This window comes from Geotrypetes seraphini, chromosome 8 (genome assembly GCF_902459505.1).
Source record: "Geotrypetes seraphini chromosome 8, aGeoSer1.1, whole genome shotgun sequence".
In the NCBI taxonomy this organism is placed as follows: domain Eukaryota; kingdom Metazoa; phylum Chordata; class Amphibia; order Gymnophiona; family Dermophiidae; genus Geotrypetes; species Geotrypetes seraphini.
In genome coordinates, this window is record NC_047091.1 from 119,262,917 (window position 1) to 119,288,314 (window position 25,398).

The 25,398-nt window shown below is 44.7% G+C and overlaps 1 protein-coding gene across 1 annotated transcript in view; it reads right to left on the reverse strand.

Annotated features, from left to right (window-relative positions):
• LOC117365609 (occludin-like) overlaps positions 1 to 25,398 on the reverse strand; it is a 90,969-nt gene that overhangs the window by 54,215 nt on the left and 11,356 nt on the right. The window contains exons 2-4 of the mRNA XM_033956163.1: positions 17,691 to 17,898; positions 15,989 to 16,733; positions 11,957 to 12,118 (exon numbers count right to left, since the gene is read on the reverse strand). Coding sequence (XP_033812054.1) covers positions 11,957 to 12,118; positions 15,989 to 16,684 — 858 coding nt within the window. The 5' untranslated portion in view covers positions 16,685 to 16,733; positions 17,691 to 17,898. The remainder of the gene's footprint in view (positions 1 to 11,956; positions 12,119 to 15,988; positions 16,734 to 17,690; positions 17,899 to 25,398) is intronic.

Below are 25,398 nucleotides of genomic sequence, written 5' to 3' on the forward strand. Positions count from 1 at the left end.
CAAGCAGTTCTGCAGAATCTATTCTCTATTTCAAACCAACTTTCCCTCCAACCTTGTTGGTTTTCACTAGGCTCCTGTATATTCAAAATTTAACCTCTTCCACAGACATGATCCTGGCAGCTTGAGAGTCTTACATGTGAGAATATTATGCCTGCTTATCCTTGGAGAAAGCAAAGATACTTACCTGGAACAGGTATTCTCTGAGGATAGCAGGCATATATTCTTACAACTCGCCCACCTCACCTAGTTGCCTTCTTAGCTTTGTTACTTAACTGATGGTTCCATGAGCCAACATGAAGAAGGCACTGGCATGCACAGGGAAGGGGTAAAACGCGGACCTGACGGATCTAAAACCGCACGTCCTTAAAAATCTGAGGTCCATGTCCGTGCCGCTTGTAGTGTCTGCCTCTTACAGACCTCTATGACATTTTAGCTCTGACGGATCCGTCTCAGCATAGGGAGGGAAAAATATTATGATCCATCAGCACTAAAATCTCATAGAGGTCTGTCAGAGCCAAATTCTATGTCAGGCTTAAAGGATAAGCAAAGCGCAAAACGGTTAAACAGACCTGTTAAGCGCCGGGTTTTCTGGATCTCCTGAAAGAGACCTCCAATTTGCGATCCAGGAAGCCTGATTCACTATAGTGTACCTTTATTGTAAACTATAAACCTATACATAAGAAGGCTTCTGCTCTGCTGCTCCAGCACTAGTCTCTGGCTCTGACAGACCTCTATGAGATTTTAGTGCTGACGGATCCTAATACTTTTCCCTCCCTATGCTGAGACGGATCTGTCAGAGCTAAAATGTCATAGAGGTCTGTAAGAGACAGAAACTACAAGCGGCACGAACACGGACCTCAGATTTTTAAGGACGTGCGGTTTTAGATCCACGAGGTCCGTCAGGTCCGTGAGGTCCGCGTTTTACCCCTTCCCGCATGCACACAGTATGAGCACTGTCTATTAAATTAACAATGCACTTGACAGTGTCCATACCGGGTTCTGTGGATAACATCACTCACATGCTATGTTCCCTCCAAGCTGAACACGCGAGTAATTGCCCATACATTTTTGGAGTGTCATTCACAGATTTTACATAGTCGCTCACTTCTGGTCTCATGATAACCATTGTTTGTAATGTAACAGAAATTTTGTCGCTCAAGTTAACTAAACCCTTCACGCATGAAGAAAAATTTTTGCTCACATCAAGTTATTCCTTAAAGGGACCATTGCTCACAAGTGAGAATATATGCATGCTGTCCTTGGAGAACAACTGCTAAATAAATAAACTAACTAACTAAATATCTTTGCTTTATAGCCATAGTAGCCAGTCACCAGTGTTTTTTATGGAACTGTATGATATCCCTGGTGGTTAGCTGTACTCATGCTAACATTCTAGAGCTAAGACCCAGAACTGTTAAGTAGCCCAGCTTGGGAAGGAGACTTTTGACCAACCTCAGTTTTTCTTCTATATGCATGCCCCAAGCTGCTGCACAGTGATATTTCTAATCCTGACATTTAAATTCAGAACTGCATTTACTAAAATGCAAAAATAGGGGTTGACAGAAAGTTAGGACTGGTCTAACCAGTGGCATAGTTGGGGGGGAGGGTGCTATCTTGCTTGGGGAACCGGTACCCCTCCTTCTCTCCACCCCCTTTCCCACTTCTCTCCCTGCCGCATGTGCTCCCCTTCCCTCATATCTTTTTAAATTTGTTGCGAGCAGCCACCAACTTGCTGCCCACTTTGGCGCTCTCTCCGATGTCACTTCTGGGACCCGCACCTAGAAAATGACATCAGAGACAGCGCCGAAGCCGACACAGGCAGTAAGTTGCAGCTCTATACTCTAGAGGAGCGCAGGGAAAGGGGTGACATGATTGAGACATTTAAATACGTCACAGGTCGTGTCGAGGTGGAAAACGACATATTCGTTCCCAGGGGACCCTCGGTCACAAGGGGGCACCCGCTTAAACTCAGAGGAGGGAAATTTAGTGGTGACACCAGGAAGTACTTCTTCACAGAAAGGGTGGTGGATCACTGGAACAAACTTCCGGTGCAGGTGATCAAGGCCACCAGCGTGCTCGACTTTAAGAATAAATGGGACATCCACGTGGGATCCCTACGAGGGACGAGCTAAGGAACTAAGTCATCAGCACTCAGACTTAATGGGGTGGGTCAGTAGAGTGGGCAGACTTGATGGGCTGTAGCCCTTTTCTGCCATCATCTTTCTATGTTTCTAAGTTGGTGGCTGCTTGTGCCAAAGTTAAAAAAGGTACGGGGAAGGAGCATGTGGCAGGGGGGTTGGAGGCGCCACCATCCCGGGCGCTGCTCACCCTTGCTACACCACTGGGCTTAGGGCTTACCTCCAAAATCTCTTGCTTTCCTACTGAATTGTTTTAATGCCTGGAAAGGGAGAAAGTAGTGCATGGCTGGCAGTATTTGCCAGGTATTAAAAAGTAAAGAATGGTTTGTATGAGGTATTGGATTTCAGTGCATGGATTGCTTAAGTCTTATCTCTGTAGCCAGGGCTGAACAAATGCTCGTGATATGGTGGAAATGTCATGACACGAGCAAAAATTTAAAACTGTTGCTCCAACAGGACATACCAGCCCATCCAGGCTTAGGCAGGCAACAAAACAGTGGGTTCAGAGAAAGTACCCACATATAATACATATGTAAATTGCTTTGGTTGTACCACAGAAAGGTAGTTATATACTCAAGAGCAAAGTCCCACAGACTAATCTCTAGCTCCCCTTCCAGCTTTTAAACTTAAGTGTGCGACAACCACATTTTTCCCTTGCCTACGATTTTCTCCAAGGCTCATGCAGTTACATTCCTGAAATTCCCTGCTTTGTACCTAATCCCCACTATATCCTAGGCATCCTGACTGTGGGTCTGTTCAGATAGTATCTTTGCAAGCCCATCCTTTCATTATGATAGCCCTCAAATTCCTTTGAGATATGCAGCAGACTAAGTCTATAACACAGCAGTTGGTATAATGCCCAGAAAAAAAAGGGAGGGCTTGGCTGAAAAGTCAAGTGAAGGAGTATCCTAGTAGTCAGAGCTCCAGGCTGGCATCTAGGGAATCCTTGTTCAAATTCTGCTGCTGCTCCTCGTGATCTTGGACAAATCACTTAACCCTCCAATGACTTTAACAAGCAATAATTGGAAGTTAGATGTTCAAAGGCTGTGCGCGATCCACAAAATAGGTGTCCAGAATTTCATAGACGCCATCGGAAAAAACTGCGCCTAACATGATAAAAGTGGGTGTGGTTTTAATTTAGACATCCATTTACAGAACTGCATGCTGCTCAGCGTCCTAATGCGTCTACAATTTCGCCTAAAATGTAGGCGTTGCGAAACCAGGTCTACTTTGGGCGTGAGTTGGGTGCTAGCTAGGCGCGAGTTAGGTGTGGGTTAAGCATGCTAGAGGTGTCCAGATATAATGGTATGGGTTTTGCTTTTTTTTTTTTAGTTCAAAAAGTTTTATTGATTTTATAAAAGATGAAATACAAAGCCAACAATATGCGTGCTCCAACAAGGAGCACATTATAACAATGTCAAAGTTTGATATTAAGTTAAAAAGATATTTAATAATATAAGAACATAAGCAATGCCTACGCTGGGTCAGACCTGAGGTCCATCGTGCCCAGCAGCCTGCTCACGCGGCGGCCCAACAGGTCCAGGACCTGTGTAGTAATCCTCTATCTATACCCTTCTATCCCCTTTTTCAGCAGGAAATTGTCTAATCCTTTCTTAAACCCCGGGACCGTACTCTGTCCTATTACATCTTCTGGAAGCGCATTCCAGATGTCCACCACACGTTGGGTAAAGAAGAACTTCCTAGCATTTGTTTTGAATCTGTCACCCTTCAATTTTTCCGAATGCCCTCTTGTACTTTTATTATTTGAAAGTTTGAAGAATCTGTCCCTTTCTACTCTCTCCACGCCCTTGATGATCTTGTAAGTCTCTATCATATCCCCTCTAAGTCTCCTCTTCTCCAGGGAAAGTACATGAAAAAATATATTGCATACTAAACCTCATTCCCAAAGTTTAAGAAAATAAGAAGGAAACCCTACTCACAATAGCTGTGGTTTATAGCAAGTGGACTCTCTTGATATCATTGTGATATCATCAATATGTACCTAGATGGCAGATTGTCACAAAAAAAAGGAATATGTGCTGGGGTACCTGACCATACTAGGGATTTGAACCTATGACCTAGGGAAGATGGAAGAAATGCCTTTAACCACTGAGCCACAGGAATTTCCTTTCAGGATGGGGTTCCTGCCATGTGAAATGATACCTTAGGAGATCCTAGCCTGCTCAGGGTAAAAATATGTTTCTCTCTGGACCCTGGAAACAACAGAGTGCAAATATAAATGGCAAAGAAAGACCATAACCCGTACTCTCTTATGAGACCAAAAAGAAGCTGTTGATGTACAGGGGGGATTTGAACCCATGACTTGTGGAAGATGGAAGAAGTGCTTTTTTTTAAAGTGACAATCTGCCATCTAGGTGCATATTGATGATGTCACAATGATGTCAAGAGTGTGCATCAGACATGTAAGAACATAAGAAGTTGCCTCCACTGGGTCAGACCAGAGGCCCATCGTGCCCAGTGGTCCGCTCCCGCGGCAGCCCATCAGGCCTATGACCTGTGAAGTGGTTCCTGACTATTTCTTTAACCTACCTCTACTTCTATCTGTACCCCTCAATCCCCTTATCCTTTAGGAACCTATCTAGCCCCTCCTTGAACCCCTGTAGTGTGCTCTGGCCTTTCACAATCTCTGGAAGCGCGTTCCATGTGTCCACCACCCTCTGAATAAAAAAGAACTTCCTAGCATTTGTTCTAAACCTGTCCCCTTTCAATTTCTCTGAGTGCCCCCTTGTACTTGTGGTTCCCCAGTCTGAAGAATCTGTCCCTGTCTACCTTCTCTATGCCCTTCAGGATTTTGAAGGTTTCTATCATGTCCCCTCTAAGTCTTCGCTTCTCCAGGGAGAACAACCCCAGCATTTTAAACCTGTCAGCGTATGAGAAGTTTTCCATATCTTTTATCAGTTTAGTCGCTCTTCTCTGGACTCCTTCAAGTACTGCAATGTCCTTCTTGAGGTACGGCGACCAGTACTGAACACAGTACTCCAGGTGTGGGCGCACCATTGCACGATACAGCGGCATGATGACTTCTTTCGTCCTGGTCGTGATACCCTTTTTAATGATACCCAACATTCTGTTCGCTTTCTTTGAAGCTGTCGCACACTGTGCTGATGCTTTCAATGTTGGGTTGACCATCACCCCCAGGTCTCTTTCAAGGTTGCTTACCCCTAGCAATGATCCCCCCCATTTTGTAGCTGAACATCGGGTTCTTTTTCCCTACATGGCCTTGCATTTCTCAATGTTAAAGCTCATTTGCCACTTTTTTGCCCACTCTTCCAGTCTTGTTAGGTCCCTTTGCAGATTCGCACAGTCTTCCGTGGTTCTACTTGCTCTGAACCACAGCTATTGTGAGTAGGGTTTCTCTTCTTATTTTCTTGAACTTTGGGAATGAGGTTTAGTATGCAATACATTTGTTCATGTGCTTTGCTTAAGTAATGCATTATTAAATATCTTTTAACCTTAATATTAAACTGGAGTACTCTTTACACCAAAAAAACAGAAGGTTTAGTATGCAATATATATATTTTGTTCATGTGCTTTGATTGAGGAACACAAGAGGCCAGAGGAGGTTTTTTGGAAAACAGCAGAGGAACTGGACAAGTGTTGAAGGTACATGTTTGATATTTATCCTAGAGAAATGAATGCTTGTGAATCAAGAGGATATAAGCTTGGCTTTTAAATTGACATGTGGTTTAACAGTATGTGGTGCAGTGGTTAGAGCTACAGCCTTAGCAGCCTGAGGTTGTGGGTTCAAATCATTCACTGCTCCTTGTGACTCTGGGCAAGTCACTTAATTCCCTCATTGCCCCAGATACACTAGATAAGAGATTGAGCCAAGCGGGACAGAAGGTAAATATGATAAAGTAGCTGTATGTAACTTAGGATATAAGTGGTATATAAATAATTAAAAGATAAATAAATAAAATATAATAGTGGTGCCGTTTTACTGCAAGCAATTTTAGGGCTCCTTTTACGAAGCCACGTTAGCGGCTTTATTGCACCGCAACTTTCTATCACACGCTAACCCTCACGCTAGCCGAAAAACTACTGCCTGCTCAAGAGGAGGCGGTAGCGGCTAGCGCGGCCGGCAGTTTAGCACGTGCTATTACACGCGTTAAACCGCTAACGCGGCTTCGTAAAAGGAGCCCTTAATGTTAAAAAAAAAAAAAAAATCATAAAATCACCATTCTAATGATGTGATAACGCTAAATGCGATAACACTGTCAGGACGTCTATGTGATGCCTAAAAGGCGATGCTATAAAAGGACGTCTAACTATACAAATGCTGCTGAGCGCAATTCTCTATTGTGTGTCTATGTATAACAGAATCGCGCTGAGCACTGTGCTCCCGGATGTCTAACGACGCCTAACTTTACAGAATTTCTCCCCAATTGTATACAGTGGTGGATCCTCCTCCACTACCATCCCACTATCAGATGGAGTACCCCAGGGCTCTTTCCTGGGACCTTTTCTTTTATCCATCTATATTCATTCCCTTGGTGATTTGATATCCTCCTATGGTTTTCAATATCACCTCTATGCTGACGACTCCCAGATTTATCCTCTCTAGACCAGAAATCTCTAAAGGAATTCAGGCCAGAGTCTCAGCCTACCTTTCCAACATCGCTTCCTGGATATCCTGACATGACTTAAAACTGAACAGGATCAAGACTGAGGTACTTATCCACTGAGATAGAGAGTGGGGGAAGAGGAGAGGATGGGAAAAGCAAGCTGCTCAGAACACTTGGAGAGAGGGAAGATGGGCAAAAAGCCAGTGCCAGTTCCCAGAGCTAGCCAAACAAATAGGCAAGGTGATCCCAGAGATTATTGGAATCTTGCTGAAAGCTGTCTGGAAGAAGTCCTAGAAGATCAGATGACTACCTGTTCAGAGGCAAATAGCAGAGCTTCAGAGATGGAAGAGCCCATGAACGTTAGAGAATTCTCATCCTGTAAGCTTAGTAGATGAAGGAGAGATGATATGGGACCCAAGTGATTAAGAGAGCAGTGAGTGGCAGCAAATACTGTGAGTAATAGGCTGACTAAGCCAAAGCTGTGTTCTGACATAAGAATATAGATAGCCGCATAAGGAAAGGAGTAATTACCAAAGTGGAATATAGTGTTCAGAAAAGTTAACTTAATAAGAACAAAGCTTAGCCTGTTGCTAGTTTAATGCTAAGAGCCTCTAAGGGAAAGGAATCATGCAGTTTTCTTTAAGAGTTCAGCTCAGGCACTGAGGAAATCAGAGAATAATTTTGCTTAACTTTGAAGCCAAGCCTACTAGATAAGCTAAGCAGAGCAGATGTCCCAAACTCAGTTGTGTTAAGGAAAACAGTTTAAACAGAAACCTGACAAGAGGTTACCCTTAAGAGGAATATTTGGGAGGGATTTTGAACCAGCTTTCTGTGGGTGGCTAGATAAAGCAGACGATTATAATTGGAGAAGTTTAAAAGCTGTTGAGAACTTAGGGGGATTATTTGTCTTATTTAAGAGAAACTGTTGTTTGTTTGTGGGTGATGCCCTAATATACCTGATGAATAATTAACCAGAGGAATAAATACTGTTTTCAAGGAAAACCACACTCAAATTTATTGAGACTCTTAATTTTTTGAGTTCCCATTGGCCACTCCAGAAAACCCTTGGTCTAGTACATGTGTCGGAGTAAAAGGGGCTTGACCAATTGGCAGGCTCTGCTCCCCCGTCACACCTTGTAACCCGTTCTGAGCTCGGCTAAAAAACTGAATGAATAAATAAATAAAATCTGTTCAAAATTCTGCCAGAGTTGCCATGCCCACATCACTCTTCTCAAGTCACTTCATTGGTTCCCTATCCATTTTCGCATATAGTTCAAACTACTCCTATTGACTTACAAGTGCATTGACTAACAAGGTAACTTTACAGCTCCTTAATATCTCTCCCTAAACTCCTCCCTGGGAACTCTGTTCAAACAAATCTCTCTTATCTGTACCCTTCTCCTCTACTGCCAAATCCAGACAATGTTCCTTCTCCCTTACTGCACCATACACCTGTAACAGACTGCCTGAGTCAGTATTTCAAGCTCCATCCCTGGCAGTATTCAAATCCAGACTAAAAGCCCATCTTTTTAACTCCTAACCCCCACTCACTTGTATAGTACCCATGCATGAGAAATTCTCCAACCCCCTACTTGTCCTGTTTGTCTGTTTGATTAGATTGTAAGCTCTACTGAGCAGGGACTGTCTCTTGAATGTTTCAATGTGCAGCGCTGCATACATCTAGCAGCACCATAGAAATGATTTGTGGTAGTAGTAGTAGTAGTAATCTCAACTTTACAGTTTTTCCAGTCAAGGCCAAGACATAGCCAAGTACCATTGCTCTATCTTGTGCATTATGCCATGAAAAGGCAAGATATGAAACTAATATAAAAATGGAGAACCTGCAGTCCAGAGCACAAGAAAGCTGGAAAACCAGGATCATTTTGAAATACAAATGTTTGTTCTAGTATGGGTTCCACAACTAGGCACTGTGATTTATCCTACTTGGCACCTCATTCCTAGTCACTTATTTCAGTATAAAAGCACATTCCTAATGAAATATTAAATAAAAAGGAATGAAATCCAATTGTTTAAAGGAAACATCAGACGGAGTGGCTGTCAGGAATCTCACATCCTGCTGCCAGATGGCTGAGGATCAGCACTGCCCTGGAGAAGGAATAAATGCACCCATTTGCTGCTTCCTCCCCATTTTCATTCTTTCTAGCTCTTTCCGAAAAGTGGCTTTGAGAAATTGCAGGGTGGCAGCAAGTGGATTAATGATTCACCAGACCGAAACCAACTGTATCAAAAACAAATATACAACACCTCGAAGGAGATGAAAATGGCTTAAGGGAGCAAAAACTTTCCAATGCAGAGCCCAACTGATAGGGCTGCACGATCTGCTGCACCCAAACACACCGTTTTTCTTTCACACATCTCTGTGTACAACCTTGGCTTTTGCCTGATAAGAAACAGCTAGTGTTATGTTCCATGGCCTCCTGTTCACACTCGCAGTAAAAGAGAAATCCTGTATCAGACTCAGGGTCCTCATGGAAACAGTACTCAGAGCCTTGGGAGAAAGAATCAGATATACTAAAGTTTCCTTTATGACGTAATTTGTGATGGGATCATGAGCATGATTGTAAATCTCTGTCCTGAAGGTCTTCATTTACTTTAAATAAACCCATCCGTCTCTCTTGTGCAGCTCATAACACCATTCTATACGAGGTTTGTTTGAGAAGTTTGGTAAATTTCCATAAGATGGCGCCCCAGTCCATCAAGTGGCATCACTGTTGGCTAGCTTCATTCTTCAATCCATCTGTGACAGTTTCAGCCAGATGTGACAGTAGTTAACGTTTAAGAGCAATTTGAATTGATCATGTTCACATTTATTATAAAAACTGAAAAAAACGAGTTCCGTGCACTGATTTTTATTTGAAGAAGTGGACTGCCGCGCAGATCAAAACCGAGTTAGATGAAGTTCATGGGAACTCTGCACCAGCATTGAAGACTATTTATGTCTGGATAAATGAGTTTAAACATGGCCCTACGTGCACCGAAGATGAAATGCGCTCCTGACGCCTAGTTGAGGTCACCACGAAGGACTTGATTGAAAAAAAATCCATCATATCGTTATGGAAGACTACCAAGTGAAAGTGCGTGAGATTGCTGAGATTGTAAGCTTCTCAAGTACACAATATCCTTCACAAAAAAACTGCACATGAAAAAGATGTGTGCATAATGGGTGCAGCGATTTTTGACTGTTGACCAGAAATGCACGTAAAAGGACATTTCAATGTAGTGTTTAGCAATGTTTAATTGCAAGCTGCAGGAATTTCTGCATCGATTCATGACCACGGATAAAACATGGATCCCCCACTAAACACCCAAGTAAAAGCAGCAGTCAAAGCAGTGGACGACTGGTGAAAGTGCACTGAATGCGGCAAAGACTGTTTTGTCAGCTGGGAAGGTGATGGCCACTGTTTTTTTGGGATTCCCAAGGAATAATCCTGACTGACTACTTGGAAAAGGGTAAAACAATAACAGGAGCCTATTATGCAGCCAAGTTTGGTGCACAAAAATTGCTCTTGGACAACATGCCATCACACACATCAACTATCACAATGGCAAAATTGCATGAACTGGGCTTCAAATTGATTCCTCATCCTTCCTATTCCCTGGACTTGGCCCCATCTGACTTTTTGCTGCTCGTAAACTTATAAATTTGGCTCAGTGGGAAGAAATTTTCATTGAATAAGGATGTTATCGATGCAGTCAATGAATATTTTGCAGAGTTTGACAAAACCTATTTTTCTGATGGGATGAAAAAAAACCTAGAAACTCACTGGACTAAGTATATAGCCCTTGATGGAGCTTAGCACAGTGGTCTCAAACTCAAAACCTTTGCAGGGCCACATTTTGGATTTGTAGGTACCTGGAGGGCCTCAGAAAAAATAGTTAATGTCTTATTAAAGAAATGACAATTTTGCATGAGGTAAAACTCTTTATAGTTTATAAATCTTTCCTTTTGGCTAAGTCTTAATAATAATATTGTAATTTATAGCTAGAGACATATGATCAAGAAACTGTTTTATTATACTTTTGTGATTATGATAAACATACCGAGGGCTTCAAAATAGTACCCGGCGGGCCGTGAGTTTGAGACCACTGGCTTAGCAGGATTTAAAAAAGGTTTGGATAATTTCTTAAAAGTGAAGACCATAGGCCATTATTGAGGATAAGCAGCATAAAATATGTTTTACTACTTGGGATCTTGATAGGTATTGGGACCTTGGTTGGCCTCTGTTGGATGGACATTCGGTCTATCCCAGTATAGCAATTCTTATGTTCTTAAGTGTGATATTCAACACTTAACTGACTATAGTAAACCACCTAAAGATGGGACTGCATTTTATGCATTTCTGTTACGTGCTGAAATTCAGCACGTAACCGGCTAAGTGCTGACACCACTCTTGGAATACTCACAAAACAACCACTCTGGCCTCTCTGGCTATTTAAATCATTTTGAAAATGGTGTCCTTTGTTTTTATGTTATCTACTGTTACCCGAGTCTTTCAGCCTCTGGTCTTACCACTTTCTTCTACATCTATCCCAAACAAGTTTAATTTATATTACAGTATTGGTTTCTACCACTTCTGCTAAATCTCTTTCCCCTCTTTCTTCCAGCAGGTATATTTTGTATACTTTAAGTCTTTCAGTGAAATGGTTCTGTATAACATTTTAGTATCTTTTTTTTCTGACCTTATAGCCTTTCACTGTCCTTACAAACTTTATTCTACAAAATTCAATATGGGGTGTTCCTAGTGACTTATATGAGGGCTATATGACCTTTTTTTCCATGTATTCTGACTCTTGTAATGTCCATAGCATTACAAGAGTCAGATAGATGGATAGGAATGTTTATTTATTTATTTTTATATCACATATAGCCTAAGTGGTTTACATTCAAGTACTCAAGCATTTTTCCCTATCTGTCCCGGTGGGTTCACACTCTATCTAATATACCTGGGGCAGTGGGGGATTAAGTGACTTGCCTAGGGTCACAAGGAGCAGTGTGGGATTTGAACCCACAACCTTGGTGTGCTGAGGCTGTAGTTCTATCCTCTGCACCACACACTCCCCAGAACTCAGCTATCTGCTCAGAAATGGGCCCTCATCTCTTAATGAGATCTATGGTGTATCAAGGTAACATGTTAGTGCGCATATGCTGAACTCTGGTGAATGCAATAACTTAACTGAAGAATTCAGGAGGAGTATAAATGTGTCACTTACCCATTCCTCCACATTGGGGCCCTCCTGGACATCAGCAAATGGCTTGTCCCAGTAAATGTTGGGTTTTCCATATCTCCATATCTTGTTGCGAACTCTGCTTGCAAAGAAACAGATTACACACAGGAGGATAACGTTCACAAACCCACAGACGATTGCAATCGCCTATAAAGTGAAGAGAAGAGAAGACAGAGGACATGTGAAAAAGCATTCTTACTTCAATGCTGATAATCTAACGCCATGCTAATATGAAGATGAAATTCTGTCATATTTTCTCCCCAGCACTCACCCCACTGCATTCTGGGAAGGCTGCATAAACAGAATTAGCACAGGACTGACCTAAAATCTCATGCTAACATGGAGTCAGTTTAGGAAAACAGAACTTCCAAGTTGCCCAGTTCCACAAGGGAGATTTTAAGCCAGACTTGGATTTCTGCCAAATTCATCATGATGCATCATTGATTTCAGTGGGCAGAAACAGGCAATAAAAATGCCACACTTGTTTTTTAAGCTTATTTGCTAATAGCCAGCTCACCTTGTCACCAAAAACGAAGTATTCCTGCTTTACCTGCTGTAGGTCAGTGGCCAATCTACCTAATTCCAATTCTTTGAGTTGTAACCGCAATGCCCTCAGTTGCTTCCCCCCACCCAGGGATCTAGCATTTGACATTTAGCCCTAGCTTCCAGCACATTCAAGTGGCTTCATATAGATTGCTCCTCTCTAAGAGTAGATCGAGAAATATGGGCCTGCAAGGCAATAAGTTTGCCCCAGATGACCACCTTGAGGGCCTCCCATAACGTTACAGGCTGAATATCATCTACATCATTGAATATAAGATATTCCAAGATCTCCTTTGCTATGGTTGCGACATCATCTATATAATAAAAGGCTAACTCGCGCATGCGCACTCCTATTTGCGTGCTTCCATGATCTGTAGTTCCGTGGCCGCATGAGTGCGCATGCGTGAGTCCCCAGCCTTCTTCCCAGCCTACCTTGGCCGTCAGCAGCGGCGGCTCATCTCCTGTGGGGACCTGATGTGTCCTGTGTCCGTCCGTGGCCGTGGCTTCAGGCGTATGCGCCAGTTAGGGAGCGGCGGATGGCGGGAGGAGGGCTCATGGTCCTGCCGCCGCTGCCGCTCCTGTTCACAGCACGTCGCCGACTCCCCCCCTTCCCGCAACAACTGCTACCGCTCCTGTTCAAAGCGGCCGGCTGTAACGAACCTCGCAAGCCGCTCTCCACATGGTAGCACGTTCCCTCTGACGCGATCGCGTCAGAGGGAACATGCTACCGAGTTGGAGAGCGACCTGCGAGGTTTGTTACAGCGGCCACGAACCTCAGCAGGCCGCTTTGAACAGGAGCGGTTGCGGGAAGGGGAGGGGAGTTTTAACAGGATTAGAATTTTAACAGGAGGAGTCGCCGAAAAAAAACCTTCAGCCGCAGCAGGCCAGCACGCAGGAAGGGAAGGGGGAGGGGCCGAACGGAGCAGGGCAGCTCACGGTAAGAGAAGGGAATGGGGGGTGGGGGAAAATGCTTCTACTACTCAGCAGGGACCTGGAGGGGAAGGGAAATACCGCTGCTGCTTCTGCAAAGGAAAGTGGTGGTGGGGGAGAGAAGGGAATGGGGGGTGGGTGGGGGAAAATGCTGCTACTACTTTTCAGGGATCTGGAGGGGAAGGGAAATATCACAGCTGCTTCTGCAAAAGAAAGTGGGGGGGGGAGAGAAGACACAGAAAGAAATACAGACAGACAAAGGAGGCTAGGGAGAGAGAGACAGACAGAAATAAAGACAGACAGGGGGTGCCAGGGAGAGAGAGAGAAAAATTGCAGGAGGGAGAGAGACAGAAAGAAAGAGACAAGAGCAGGGAGAGAGACATAAATAAAGAAAGACAGACAGCCATATATTCTAGCACCCGTTAATGTAACGGGCTTAAACACTAGTCATATATAATACTCCTATCTGTGTGTTCTGTGATCAGTAGGTCTGTGGCTGCAGGAGTGCGCATGCGCAAGTCCCCAGCCTTCTTCCCAGCACCTACCTTGGCCGTCAGCAGCGGCGGCTCCTCTCACGAGCCCTCAGCGCTGCTTTCAGCTCCTGCTGCACGGGGCCCACGCCAAGCCATCCACCCTTTGCTCTGCCCCTAAACTCCCACACAGCCAACCTTGGAATTGCTTTTAAAATCTTCAGGCGCGAGCGGTGGCTTGCTGCACGTGCCCCAACTTCCCAACCCCAAGCGCCCTTTTAAAATCTTCAGGCGCGAGCGGCGGCTTGCCGCACACGCCCTGACCTCCAAACCCCCCTGCCGGCATCTATTTTTCCTCATCCTCCCTCTCGCATGCTCACAGCGTTTAAATGAAAAGCGCTGCGCTGTGCTGCCACTGGCCTCACCATCTCCTCTCCACTGCGGCCCGCCCTCTCACAACTTCCTGTTTCTGCTAGGGTTGGCCGCAGTGTAGAGAAGACACCAAGGCCAGCAACAGCGCGGTGCAGCGCTTTTCTGTGAGGCAAGTAGATTTCTGTGGGGCATATGCACAGGGGGAGCAGGAAACGAATGCTGCTGGACGGGGGAGGGAAAAGGAAGGGAACAGGGGGAGCAGGCAAGGGGTGGGTGCACAGGGAAAGGGGGAATGCTGCTGCACAGGGAAGGGGGAATGCTGCTGTTGCTGCACAGGGAAGTGGGGGAGGGGGGGAAAGGGAAAGGGGACCAGGGAGCAATCTTGGTTTGCTTTGGGGGGAGACAAAAGGGGGCCATGGAGAGAGACAGAAAGATAGGCAGGCAGCGCACGAGAATGAAAAACAGACACACAGAAAGACAGCAGGCAGGGAGAGAGACAGAAAGAAAGAAACACAGACAGGCAAAGGGGGCCAGGAAGAGAGACAGACAGAAAGAAAGACAGACAGTGGGAGGGAGAGAGACAAAGAAAGGAAGAAAGAGACAGGGGCAGGGAGAGACATAGAAAGAAAGAAAGACAGATAGACATATTCTAGCATCCGTTAATGTAACGGGCTTAATGACTAGTAAGATATATATTTAAAACCAGGACTGGCCAAAAAATCTTCCTTTTGAAACTGAATAACTTGGCAGCTCTGGGAAAGTGGTATTAATCAAGGTTGTAAACTGAACAGATTGATCTAATTCTGGTTCTGGTTCTGCTTCAGTGAATACATATTTATGTAGCTCCAATACTCCTATGGTGACCTGGAACAAGCCAGAAAAATCTCCTTTCTATTCACTTGAAGAGGCCAAGACATCAACCGGCAGCTGAAGGAGTACAAGTTTGTAAGTCGATTCCTCCGCTCATTTTTACTGGCTTTTCCAGATCAGCAAAGCTCAAGTTTGTCTGTGGTTTTACACAGTCAGCTGCTGTTCTCTTTAAAGCAAATGTCTGCCCTACTAACTTTAGAGCTGCCAAATTACCCGGTTCCAGTGAGAAATTTAAGATCACGTTTGGATTCTGACAACCCCATTCCATTTTATTATGGGAACTGCAATACTAATTTCAATGAGTAGAATCAGGGACTACAAATGCCACTGTTTTGGGGATTAAGTTCAAAAACAGGACTGGCAAAAAAATCTCCTTCTTGGAAATGCTTGGTGGGTCTGTAACTTCAACTGCATAGGCCTGAATAGAAGACTGAAATTCTGTTGCTTAGAAAACTTGCCCTAAACCTCACTGCTGTTTCCTGTGTACTCAATCTAGAAACAGAATGTGAAGATTCATAGTTTTCATCTCTCCTACCGTACTTGGAGAGACAACTGAATATGTCAGCCAATCAGACTGCCAACTTAATGAGATGCCTATGCTGCTGACAATTTGAAGGTTTGTATATGTAAACCCATTGGAAATCTTGGCATCTTTATAGAAGAGAGCAAATTTTCTATCAGTCAGTCACAAAGCAGTTATTTTGGTTTCAATCTGCCTTCGTTTACTAGGTTGTTATGCGATACACCACACAGGTTTTACTTCAGCAAGTCAGAAAACTTTGAAATTAATCAATAAGACGAGATAAATTCAGAAAAGCAAGTAATGATATACCTCCTGTGGATCCACCATGCAGTAGTGGTAAAGATACTGGTTGGTAAAGGTCCCGGCAGTCATCGGAGAGTAGAACTGGTTGCACATGGTCATTATCTGGCTGTAGTACATGTTGCCCGTCATTTGAGCGCGTGGATTTACCCCCATGATGTACACAATGGAGGCGATCAGCTCAAGGAAAGCCAAGATGGCGCACATGACGATTAACACCAGGTAGAATTTGCGGGACCTGAATCTGCTGGACTTGGATACGCTAGTCACAAAGAAGGCTAGCACTGCAATGAAGCAAACTACTGCCATGGCAATCATGAAACCATTGGCAGCCTGTGGACTGGTCATTCCATATCCATAACCATAGCCATAGCCCATCATCCCACCATAATAACTGCTTCCACCATAATATCCCATTCCGCCATAGCCCCCTAGCCCGCCATATCCATAATTGTACTCCCAGGCCAGAGTTGAAGCCACACATGCAAATATGGCAACACAGAGCAGCAGCATAATGGCCTCCAGGATTCTGATGATGCCTGGTGGGGAGTTCCATTTGTGGAAGTGCTGAGGCACGTCTTCTATATAATAAGAGCCAGCAGGTGGAGAATGAATATCATAGTCATGGGGGCCAGCATGAGGTGCTCCATAACCAGACTGGACATAACCACTAGGTGGGCCATCGTAATGCCTCTTCTCATACATTTTGGTTTTGGGGAAATGCACTGCTGATGATCAGAAAAACTCTGGACACCTGCATAAGAGAACACAGATACATACATATTTTATTTCTGCTTTACTCTCTCTATGCCTTTACAGCAGGTGTTTCTAGTTTTGCAGTGGTTCAAAATCTAGGACTGTGGAGTCAGCCTCAGAAACATTTCTGGATGGAATAGGAGTCAGTACCAACTAGAGAATGACATGGTGGCAGTTACCCGCGGCTAGCTGCGGGTAAGCCGCCGAAATGGGGGGGGGAGTGCTCACTGCGGGCATGGGGACAAGGCCATCCACCGCCCCATGGAGCGGTGAATGGCCTTGTCCCCACAGTTAAGGGAGGGAAAGCACGCGGTCACCGATCGCACGCGGACCCCTCCCTCCCTACCTAAGGCCAAATCTATCTCCCTCCCTCCCCCTTACCTTCACGGAGCTTTTGTAAAAAACTTACTAAAGCCGGCAAAACCTGCCTGCCTGCAGTCGCGTGTGTTTGGGCGGAAGCTTCTCCTCTGACGCAACTTCCAGTTGCGTCAGAGGAGAATCTTCCACCCACACACACACGACTGCAGGCAGGCAGGCAGGCTTCGCCAGCTTCAGTAAGTTTTTTATGAAAGCGCCATGAAGGTAAGGGGTGGGAGATAGATCTGGCCGTAGGGAGGGAGGGGGGGACCGTGTGCCTTCCCTCCCTTAAGTTTCAGTTCTTTACTAACGCGCCGCCAAGGTAAGGGGGAGGGAGGGAGATTCTTGGGCCGCTGAAGGGCGGTGAAGTGGCGAGAGGGAAGGGTGGATGCTGCGGGGACAGGGCAGTGAAGGAGACGGCAGGGACAGGAACGGGGCAGTGAAGGGGACGGTCCAGTGACAGGGACAGATTTTTCCCCCGTGTCATTCTCTAGTACCAACTTCAGCTTCAAAATAAAAACTTACAACATATCTAATCTATGGTAAATTTATCATTTTATACTTTTATATATTTTTGTCCTAGATAAGTTATATTTACCTGTGCTTTAGATCCAGAACAAAAAATTTAAAGACTAATATCAGTAGAAGTCGGTGTCGGACAGTAGAAAAATAGAAGAGTCAGAGTTGAAGGTTTGGTACACTGACTCCACAGCTCTGTCAGAAGTCATATTCAATATAAATTTCATCCATGCAGCTACATCTGGAATGGAATGTTTGCATACTTAAGGGCCACTGTGTGTCATCTTCTGAAATGAAGAAAGAAGGAAAGATGGTGATTAGCCTGCCTCCATTCTCCGATATGACATAGCAGGAAAATTCAGTCCTGGTTTTACTCCATGGAGGCAGCTTCTTACAAACTACAAGTCAATGGAGAACATTAGCCAAAACCAAGTCTGGATCTGCCTGACCTGAAAATTTCAGAGGCAGCTTCTCACACTATACTCTTCTCATGCAGTTTCTACTAAGTCTTCTAAATTTAAACAACATACATGTACATCCAAATAGAAAAATCACCCCGAGACATTGCTGAGAAATTAGCTCTGTAGGGAGACAGATAAAGAGAGGGAGATAATCTTCTTTCTTGTAGATGTGTCTAGTGGTCCTGAATGCTAGGGTTTTGCATCTGTACCCACACGTCGCTTGCAGAATGCTGTCAATCATCTTTTGAACTCTGCCACCTACTCAGGGAAGTGCTCCTGCCCCATCAGTTTATATAAAAACAATCAAGTAGCACTTTAATGACAAGACATAACTGGAAGGAGAGAAATGGGGAAAAATCCGACACTACAATTCTATTCTGCTCTGTAACCAACATATCCATTAACATTATAACATTCAAGAAACTAATCAAAACAGATAGAAAAACTATGTGCAACGGGTACTAATCTTACATAGAGCTCGTAGCTACTCCTATGGCCTGCTATCAAGGGAGAGACTTAAACCAGACTTCACTTTCTTGAGCGTTTTCCTTTTTTTTTTTTTTTTTTATATCCTCTCAGTTCATCTGAGAGACAGAGAATTGGGATTCATTTTATGGCAGAAGGCAGGTGAAGCTTATTGGCAGGGCGGGGCTTCAAGACAACTAGACATATCTTTCTTTATAGTGCAATGTGTCTAGTGGTCCTTAATGCTAGGGACTTATCGAAGCAGACCCCAGAGACTAGGGCAGGCCCGCTGAGCCTGCCTTCAAAATGGAGGACCTGAAAGCAACATCTTTCATGGCCGCTACGTCCACCCTATACTGACGGGTAGACCAAGTAACTGCTCTACAGATTTCCTCAGGTGAAACCACCCAAGCCTCTGCCCATGAGGTAGCGACTCCTCTAGTAGAGTGCGCTTACTGCAGCTCACATATATGGAGGAAATAACCATTTTAATCCATCTAGAAATAGAGATGGTAGACGCCAGCCTCCCTTTCTTGGAATGACTGATACGCGAAATTCACTGGTAACTTTAAGGTACTGGAGAAGCACTCACTTGACATCCAGAAAATGCAATGCTTATCCACTCTCTTAGACCCTGAGGGGTGAAAGTGGGCAAATGGACTTCCTGATTAACATGGAAGGCCAAGACTATTTTTGGTAAGAAGGATGGAACCATGCACAAAAGAAAAAGAGAGAGAGTTGGAAAGAAACAGAAATGTTGGATATAGAAGGAAAGGTAACCTAAACATAGCTTAAATATACAGCAATATAAACTTCTTCAAAAAGTTAATGCTCAGAGACGCAGAGACCATGTGGGAAGCCCACATACAAGGTCTTACCATCTGATCACGCTTATTTGAACTCAGTCAGTTTTACTCTCCACCACCTCTCTCGGGAGCGCATTCCAGGCATCCACTACCCTCTCCGTAAAGTAGAATTTCCTAACATTGCCCCTGAATTTACCACCCCTCAACCTCAAATTATGACCTCTGGTTTTACCATTTTCCTTTCTCTGGAAAAGATTTTGTTCTACATTAATATCCTTCAAGTATTTGAACGTCTGAATCATATCTCCCCTGTCTCTCCTTTCCTCTAGGGCAGCGATGGCGAACCTATGGCACGCGTGCCAACTGTGGCACGCGAAGGCCTTGCGGCTGGCACGCGCAGGGCCGCCATCAGGGCAGTACTACCAGGGGGTGCACAGGAGAGAGAGCTGAACGGGGACAATGGGGGACCCGCGGGGTTAAATATAACTCGAGCCGCGAGGCTCGTCTTCTACTCCGACTGCCCTGCCGCTCACACAGCCGATCGGAAATCTTCCCCGACGTCAGCGCTGACGTCGGAGGGAGGGCTTAAGCAAAGCCCGCCTTCCGACGTCAGCGCTGAAGTCGGGGAAGATTTCCGATCGGCTATGTGTGCGCGGCGGGACAGGCAGGAAATAGAAGACACTACGCGGCTCGAGCTACATTTTGCTGAGAACGTTGCTAAGATGGGCTGGGAGACAAACGGGGAACACAAAAGGGGGAGGGAGTGCATTTTGGACATAAGGCATGAACTTGGGAGAAAGGAAGGGAGGGAAAGAGATGCTGAGGTGGGGGAGGGAATGGGTTTTTGGACACAGAAAGCATGAACTTGGGAGAGAGGAAAGGAGGGAAAGAGATGCTGAAGTGGGGAGGGAATGGGTTTTTGCACACAGAAGGCATGGACTTGGGAGAGAGGAAGGGAGGGAAAGAGATGCTGAGGTGGGGGAGGGAATGGGTTTTTGGACACAAGGCATGAACTTGGGAGAGAGGAAGGGAGAGAAAGAGATGCTGAGGTGGGGGAGGGAATGGGTTTTTGGACACAAGGCATGGACTTGGGAGAGAGGAAGGGAGGGAAATAGATGCTGAGATGGGGGAGGGAATGTGTTTTTGGACACAGAAGGCATGGACTTGGGAGAGAGGAAGGGAGGGAAAGAGATGCTGAGGTGGGGGAGGGAATGTGTTTTTGGACACAGAAGGCAAGGACTTGGGAGAGAGGAAGGGAGGGAAAGAGATGGTTGTGTACACGGGGAATAGAAGAAAGGAGAATTTTTGGTCATAGGGAGGGAGTGAGGTACAGACAGTGGCATACCAAGGTGGGGGTGGGGGCGGTCTGCCCCGGTTTTACGCCCCAAGGGGGTGCACAGCTGGCCACCCTCCAGTGTTCTCCCTAGGCTGGCAAACTGCGTCTCTTTAGCCACTTGAGTGCCACCGCCGCCATTGGGAACAGGCCGGTGCCAAGTTCTCCCTGCTTTTCCCTGTGGGGCCAACCAACTCTCGCCACCCGCGTCAATTCTGATGTCGGAGAGGACGTTCTGGGCCAGCCAATCGCTGCCTGGCTGGCCCAGAACGTCCTCTCCGATGTTAGAATTGGCGTCGAGTGGCGAGAGTTGGTCGGCCCCGTGGGGAAGAGAAGCAGGGCGAACTCGGCGCCGGCCTGTTCCCGATAGCGGCAGTGGCAGCCTATTCCCCAGTGACGGTGGCAGCATTTTCCCAATGGTGGTGGCATAGGGGAGGGCAAGGAGAAAGAAAGAAAGGGGGGGACAGGGAGCCAAAAAAAAAAAAAAAAAGAAAGAGGGCTGGGTGAAACAAAGAAAAATGGGGCACGGAGAGAGAGAGAAAGACAGACATACAGAATGAAAGGGGGTATGGAGAGAGAGAAAAAGAAAGAAGGGGGCAGGGTGAAACAAATAAAAAGTTTGGGGAGGGAATGAGGTCTGGAGGAGAGAAAGCATACAGGAGGCTGAAAAAAGGGAAGAAATATTGGATGCACAGTCAGAAGAATAAAGTGCAACCAGAGACTGATGAAATTACCAAAGGTAGGAAAATGATTTTATTTTCAATTTAGTGATCAAAATGTGTCAGTTTTGAGAATTTATATATGCTGTCTATATTTTGCACTATGGCCCCCTTTTACTAAACCACAATAGCGTTTTTTAGCGCAGGGAGCCTATGAGTTTCAAGAGCAGCGTGGGGCATTCAGCGCAGATCCCTGCGCTAAAAACCGCTATCGCGGTTTAGTAAAAAGGGAGGGGGAATATTTGTCTATTTTTGTACAGTTGTTACTGAGGTGACATTGCATAAAGTCATCTGCCTTGACCTCTTTGAAAACCCGCGGAATATAAATGATAATTAACATTTTCTCTGCGTACAGCGTGCTTTGTGTTTTTAAAATTTTATTGTTGGTAGATCATTTTGACTTGGCCACAAAGGTAAGGGGGAGGGAGGGGAGCTGCTGAAAGAGTCTACCTTGACGTGGTTGCAGGCTTACAAATCTTTTGGTCAAAGAGTGTGGCGACAGAGAAAAGTATGTGTGTATTCGGCCCATGAATGAAATCATTAAAACATTATAAATTGCCAATAAATTGAAATGAAAACCAAAGGATTGTGAATCAAATTGATTCTCTGACAATACAAAGATTCCAACCTTTAAAAATGATGTTACATAGTTCAGGCAACTTTATAAAGAGTTTTTAGATACTAAAATCTTGTTATTAAGGTTTAATTGACGTGCTGGCACTTTGAGGAAATTCTTTGGTTTTGTGCGGCAGTTTGGGCACTCGGGCTCAAAAAGGTTAGCCATCACTGCTCTAGGGTATACATATTCAGGGCTTCCAGTCTCTCCTCATACATCTTCTGGCGCAAGCCTCCTATCATTTTCGTCGTCCTCCTCTGGACCGCCTCATGTCTTCTTACGTTGTTCGCCAGATACGGTCTCCAAAACTGAACACAATACTCTAAGTGGGGCCTTACCAATGACCTGTACAGGGGCATCAACACCTTCTTCCTTCTACTGACTACGCCTCTCTTTATACAGCCCAGCATCCTTCTGGCAGCAGCCACTGCCTTGTCACACTGTTTTTTTGCCTTTAGATCTTCGGACACTATCACCCCAAGGTCCCTCTCCCCATCCGTGCATATCAGCTTCTCTCCTCCCAGCATATACGGTTCCTTCCTATTATTAATCCCAAAATGCATTACTCTGCATTTCTTTGCATTGAATTTTAGTTGTCAGGCATTAGACCATTCTTCTAACTTTTGCAGATCCTTTTTCATATTTTCCACTCCCTCTTCGGTGTCTACTCTGTTACAAATCTTGGTATCATCTGCAAAAAGGCACACTTTTCCTTCTAACCCTTCAGCAATGTCACTCACAAACATATTGAACAGGATTGGCCCCAGCACTGAACCCTGAGGGACTCCACTACTCACCTTTCCTTCCTTCGAGCGACTTCCATTAACTACCACCCTCTGGCGTCTGTCTGACAGCCAGTTTCTGACCCAGTTCACCACTTTGGGTCCTAACTTCAGCCCTTCAAGTTTGTTCAACAGCCTCCTATGAGGAACTGTATCAAAGGCTTTGCTGAAATCCAAGTAAATTACATCTAGCATATGTCCTCGATCCAGCTCTCTGGTCACCCAATCAAAAAATTCAATCAGGTTCGTTTGGCACGATTTACCTTTTGTAAAGCCATGTTGCCTCGGATCCTGTAACCCATTAGATTCAAGGAAGTACACTATCCTTTCTTTCAGCAACACTTCAATTATTTTTCCAACAACTGAAGTGAGGCTCACCAGCCTGTAGTTTCCTGCTTCATCCCTCTGACCACTTTTATGAATAGGGACCACATCCGCTCTCCTCCAATCCCCAGGAATCACTCCCGTCTTCAGAGATTTGTTGAACAAGTCTTTAATAGGACTCGTCAGAACCTCTCTGAGCTCCCTTAGTATTCTGGGATGGATCCCGTCTGGTCCCATCGCTTTGTCCACCTTCAGTTTTTCATAAACACCCTCCTCCGTGAACAGCGCAGAATCTACTCCATTTACTCGTGTAACTTTGCCAGACAATCTCGGTCCTTCTCCAGGATTTTCTTCTGTGAACACAGAACAGAAGTATTTGTTTAGCACATTTGCTTTCTCCTCATCACTCTCCACATATTGGTTCCCAGCATCTTTTAGCCTAGCAATTCCATTTTTCATCTTCCTCCTTTCACTAATATATCTGAAAAAATTTTTGTCCCCTTTTTTACATTTTTAACCATTTGTTCTTCCGCCTGTGCTTTCGCCAGACGTATCTCTCTCTTGGCTTCTTTCAGTTTCACCCTGTAGTCCTTTCTGCTCTCCTCTTCTTGGGTTTTTTTATATTTCACAAACGCCAACTCTTTCGCCTTTATTTTCTCAGCACCTAGGTTGGAGAACCATATCGTCTTCCTTTTTCTCTTGTTTTTTATTGATTTTCTTCACATAAAGGTCCATAGCCATTTTTATCGCTCATTTCAGCTTAGACCACTGTCTTTCCACTTCTCTTATGTCCTCCCATCCTAACAGCTCTTTCTTCAGGTACTCTCCCATTGAATTAAAGTCCGTATGTTTGAAATCTAGGCCTTTAAGTATCGTGCGGCCGCTCTCCACTTTAGCCATTATATCAAACCAAACCGTTTGATGATCGCTACTTCCCAGGTGAGCACCCACTCAAACATTAGAGATACTCTCTCCATTTGTGAGGACCAGATCCAATATCGCTTTTTCCCTTGTGGGTTTCGTCACCATTTGTCTGAGCAGAGCCTCTTGAAAAGCATCCACAATCTCCCTACTTCTTTCCAATTCCGCAGACGGAACATTCCAGTCCGCATCCAGCAGGTTGAAATCTCCCAACAGCAGAACCTCCTCTTTCCTTCCAAACTTTTGGATATCCACAATCAGATCCTTATCAATTTGCTGTGATTGAGTCGGAGGTCTGTAGACTACACCCACGTAGATAGAAGTTCCATCTTCTCTTTTTAGAGCAATCCATATCGCTTCTTCCTTTCCCCGGTCCCTTGCATTTTGGTCTCTTGGATACTGATCTTTACATAGAGAGCTACTCCTCCACCTTTTTGACCATCTCTGTCCTTCCTAAAAAGATTATATCCCGGTATGTTTGCATCCCATCCATGTGATTCACTGAACCATATCTCTGTGATAGCGACAATATCTAGATCTGCCTCTAACATCAGGCCTTGCAGATCATGAACTTTGTTGCTTAGACTGCGAGCATTTGTGGTCATCGCTTTCCAGCTATTTTTCAGCGATAATCTTTTTCGTATGGATTTTTGTTTCGTTTCACTTTCCGTTGCAATACTAAGAAATGAGTTGCTGATATTGTTTATGTTGCAGTCTTTACTACTATCACATCTTTTCTTTTGCCAGGGGTGGTCTCTATAATTGTCCTTCGTACATACACCACTCCCACCTTCTAGTTTAAATGCCTAGAAAAATATTGTCTAAATTTCTCTGCAAGGTTTCTTTTTCCTGCTATAGTAATATGTAGCCCATCAGTGCAATATAGCTTCTTGTCCTTCCATATATTTCCCCATCCTCCTATGTACCTGAAGCCTTCTTGATGACACCAGGCTTTGAGCCATCTATTAAAGTCCTCTGTGTTTTTCACTCTTTGCTCTCCCTTTCCATATGCAGGCAGTATTTCAGAAAAAGCTAAAGTCTTTACAAAAGGTTTCACGCCCTCACCAAGCTCCCGAAAAGCTTTCTGTGCTGCAAGTGTGGAGTTGTTGGCCAGGTCATTTGTTCCCAGTTGGATAACAACATCAGTGTTAAAATCCTTAGTTTCTTCCTTAATTATAGTCTGTATTTGCCTGGAACTCCTGGTAGCTGAGGATCCTGGAAGACATTTCACTATTTTGGTCTCCTCGCCTTGTGTTCCAAGGTTAATGCCTCTGATGATGGAATCCCCCAACAGTAATAGTTTTATGTTTTTGGCTTTTTTATTTGTGCTTAGGGTGCGCTTGTTCTCTTAAGTTACCTT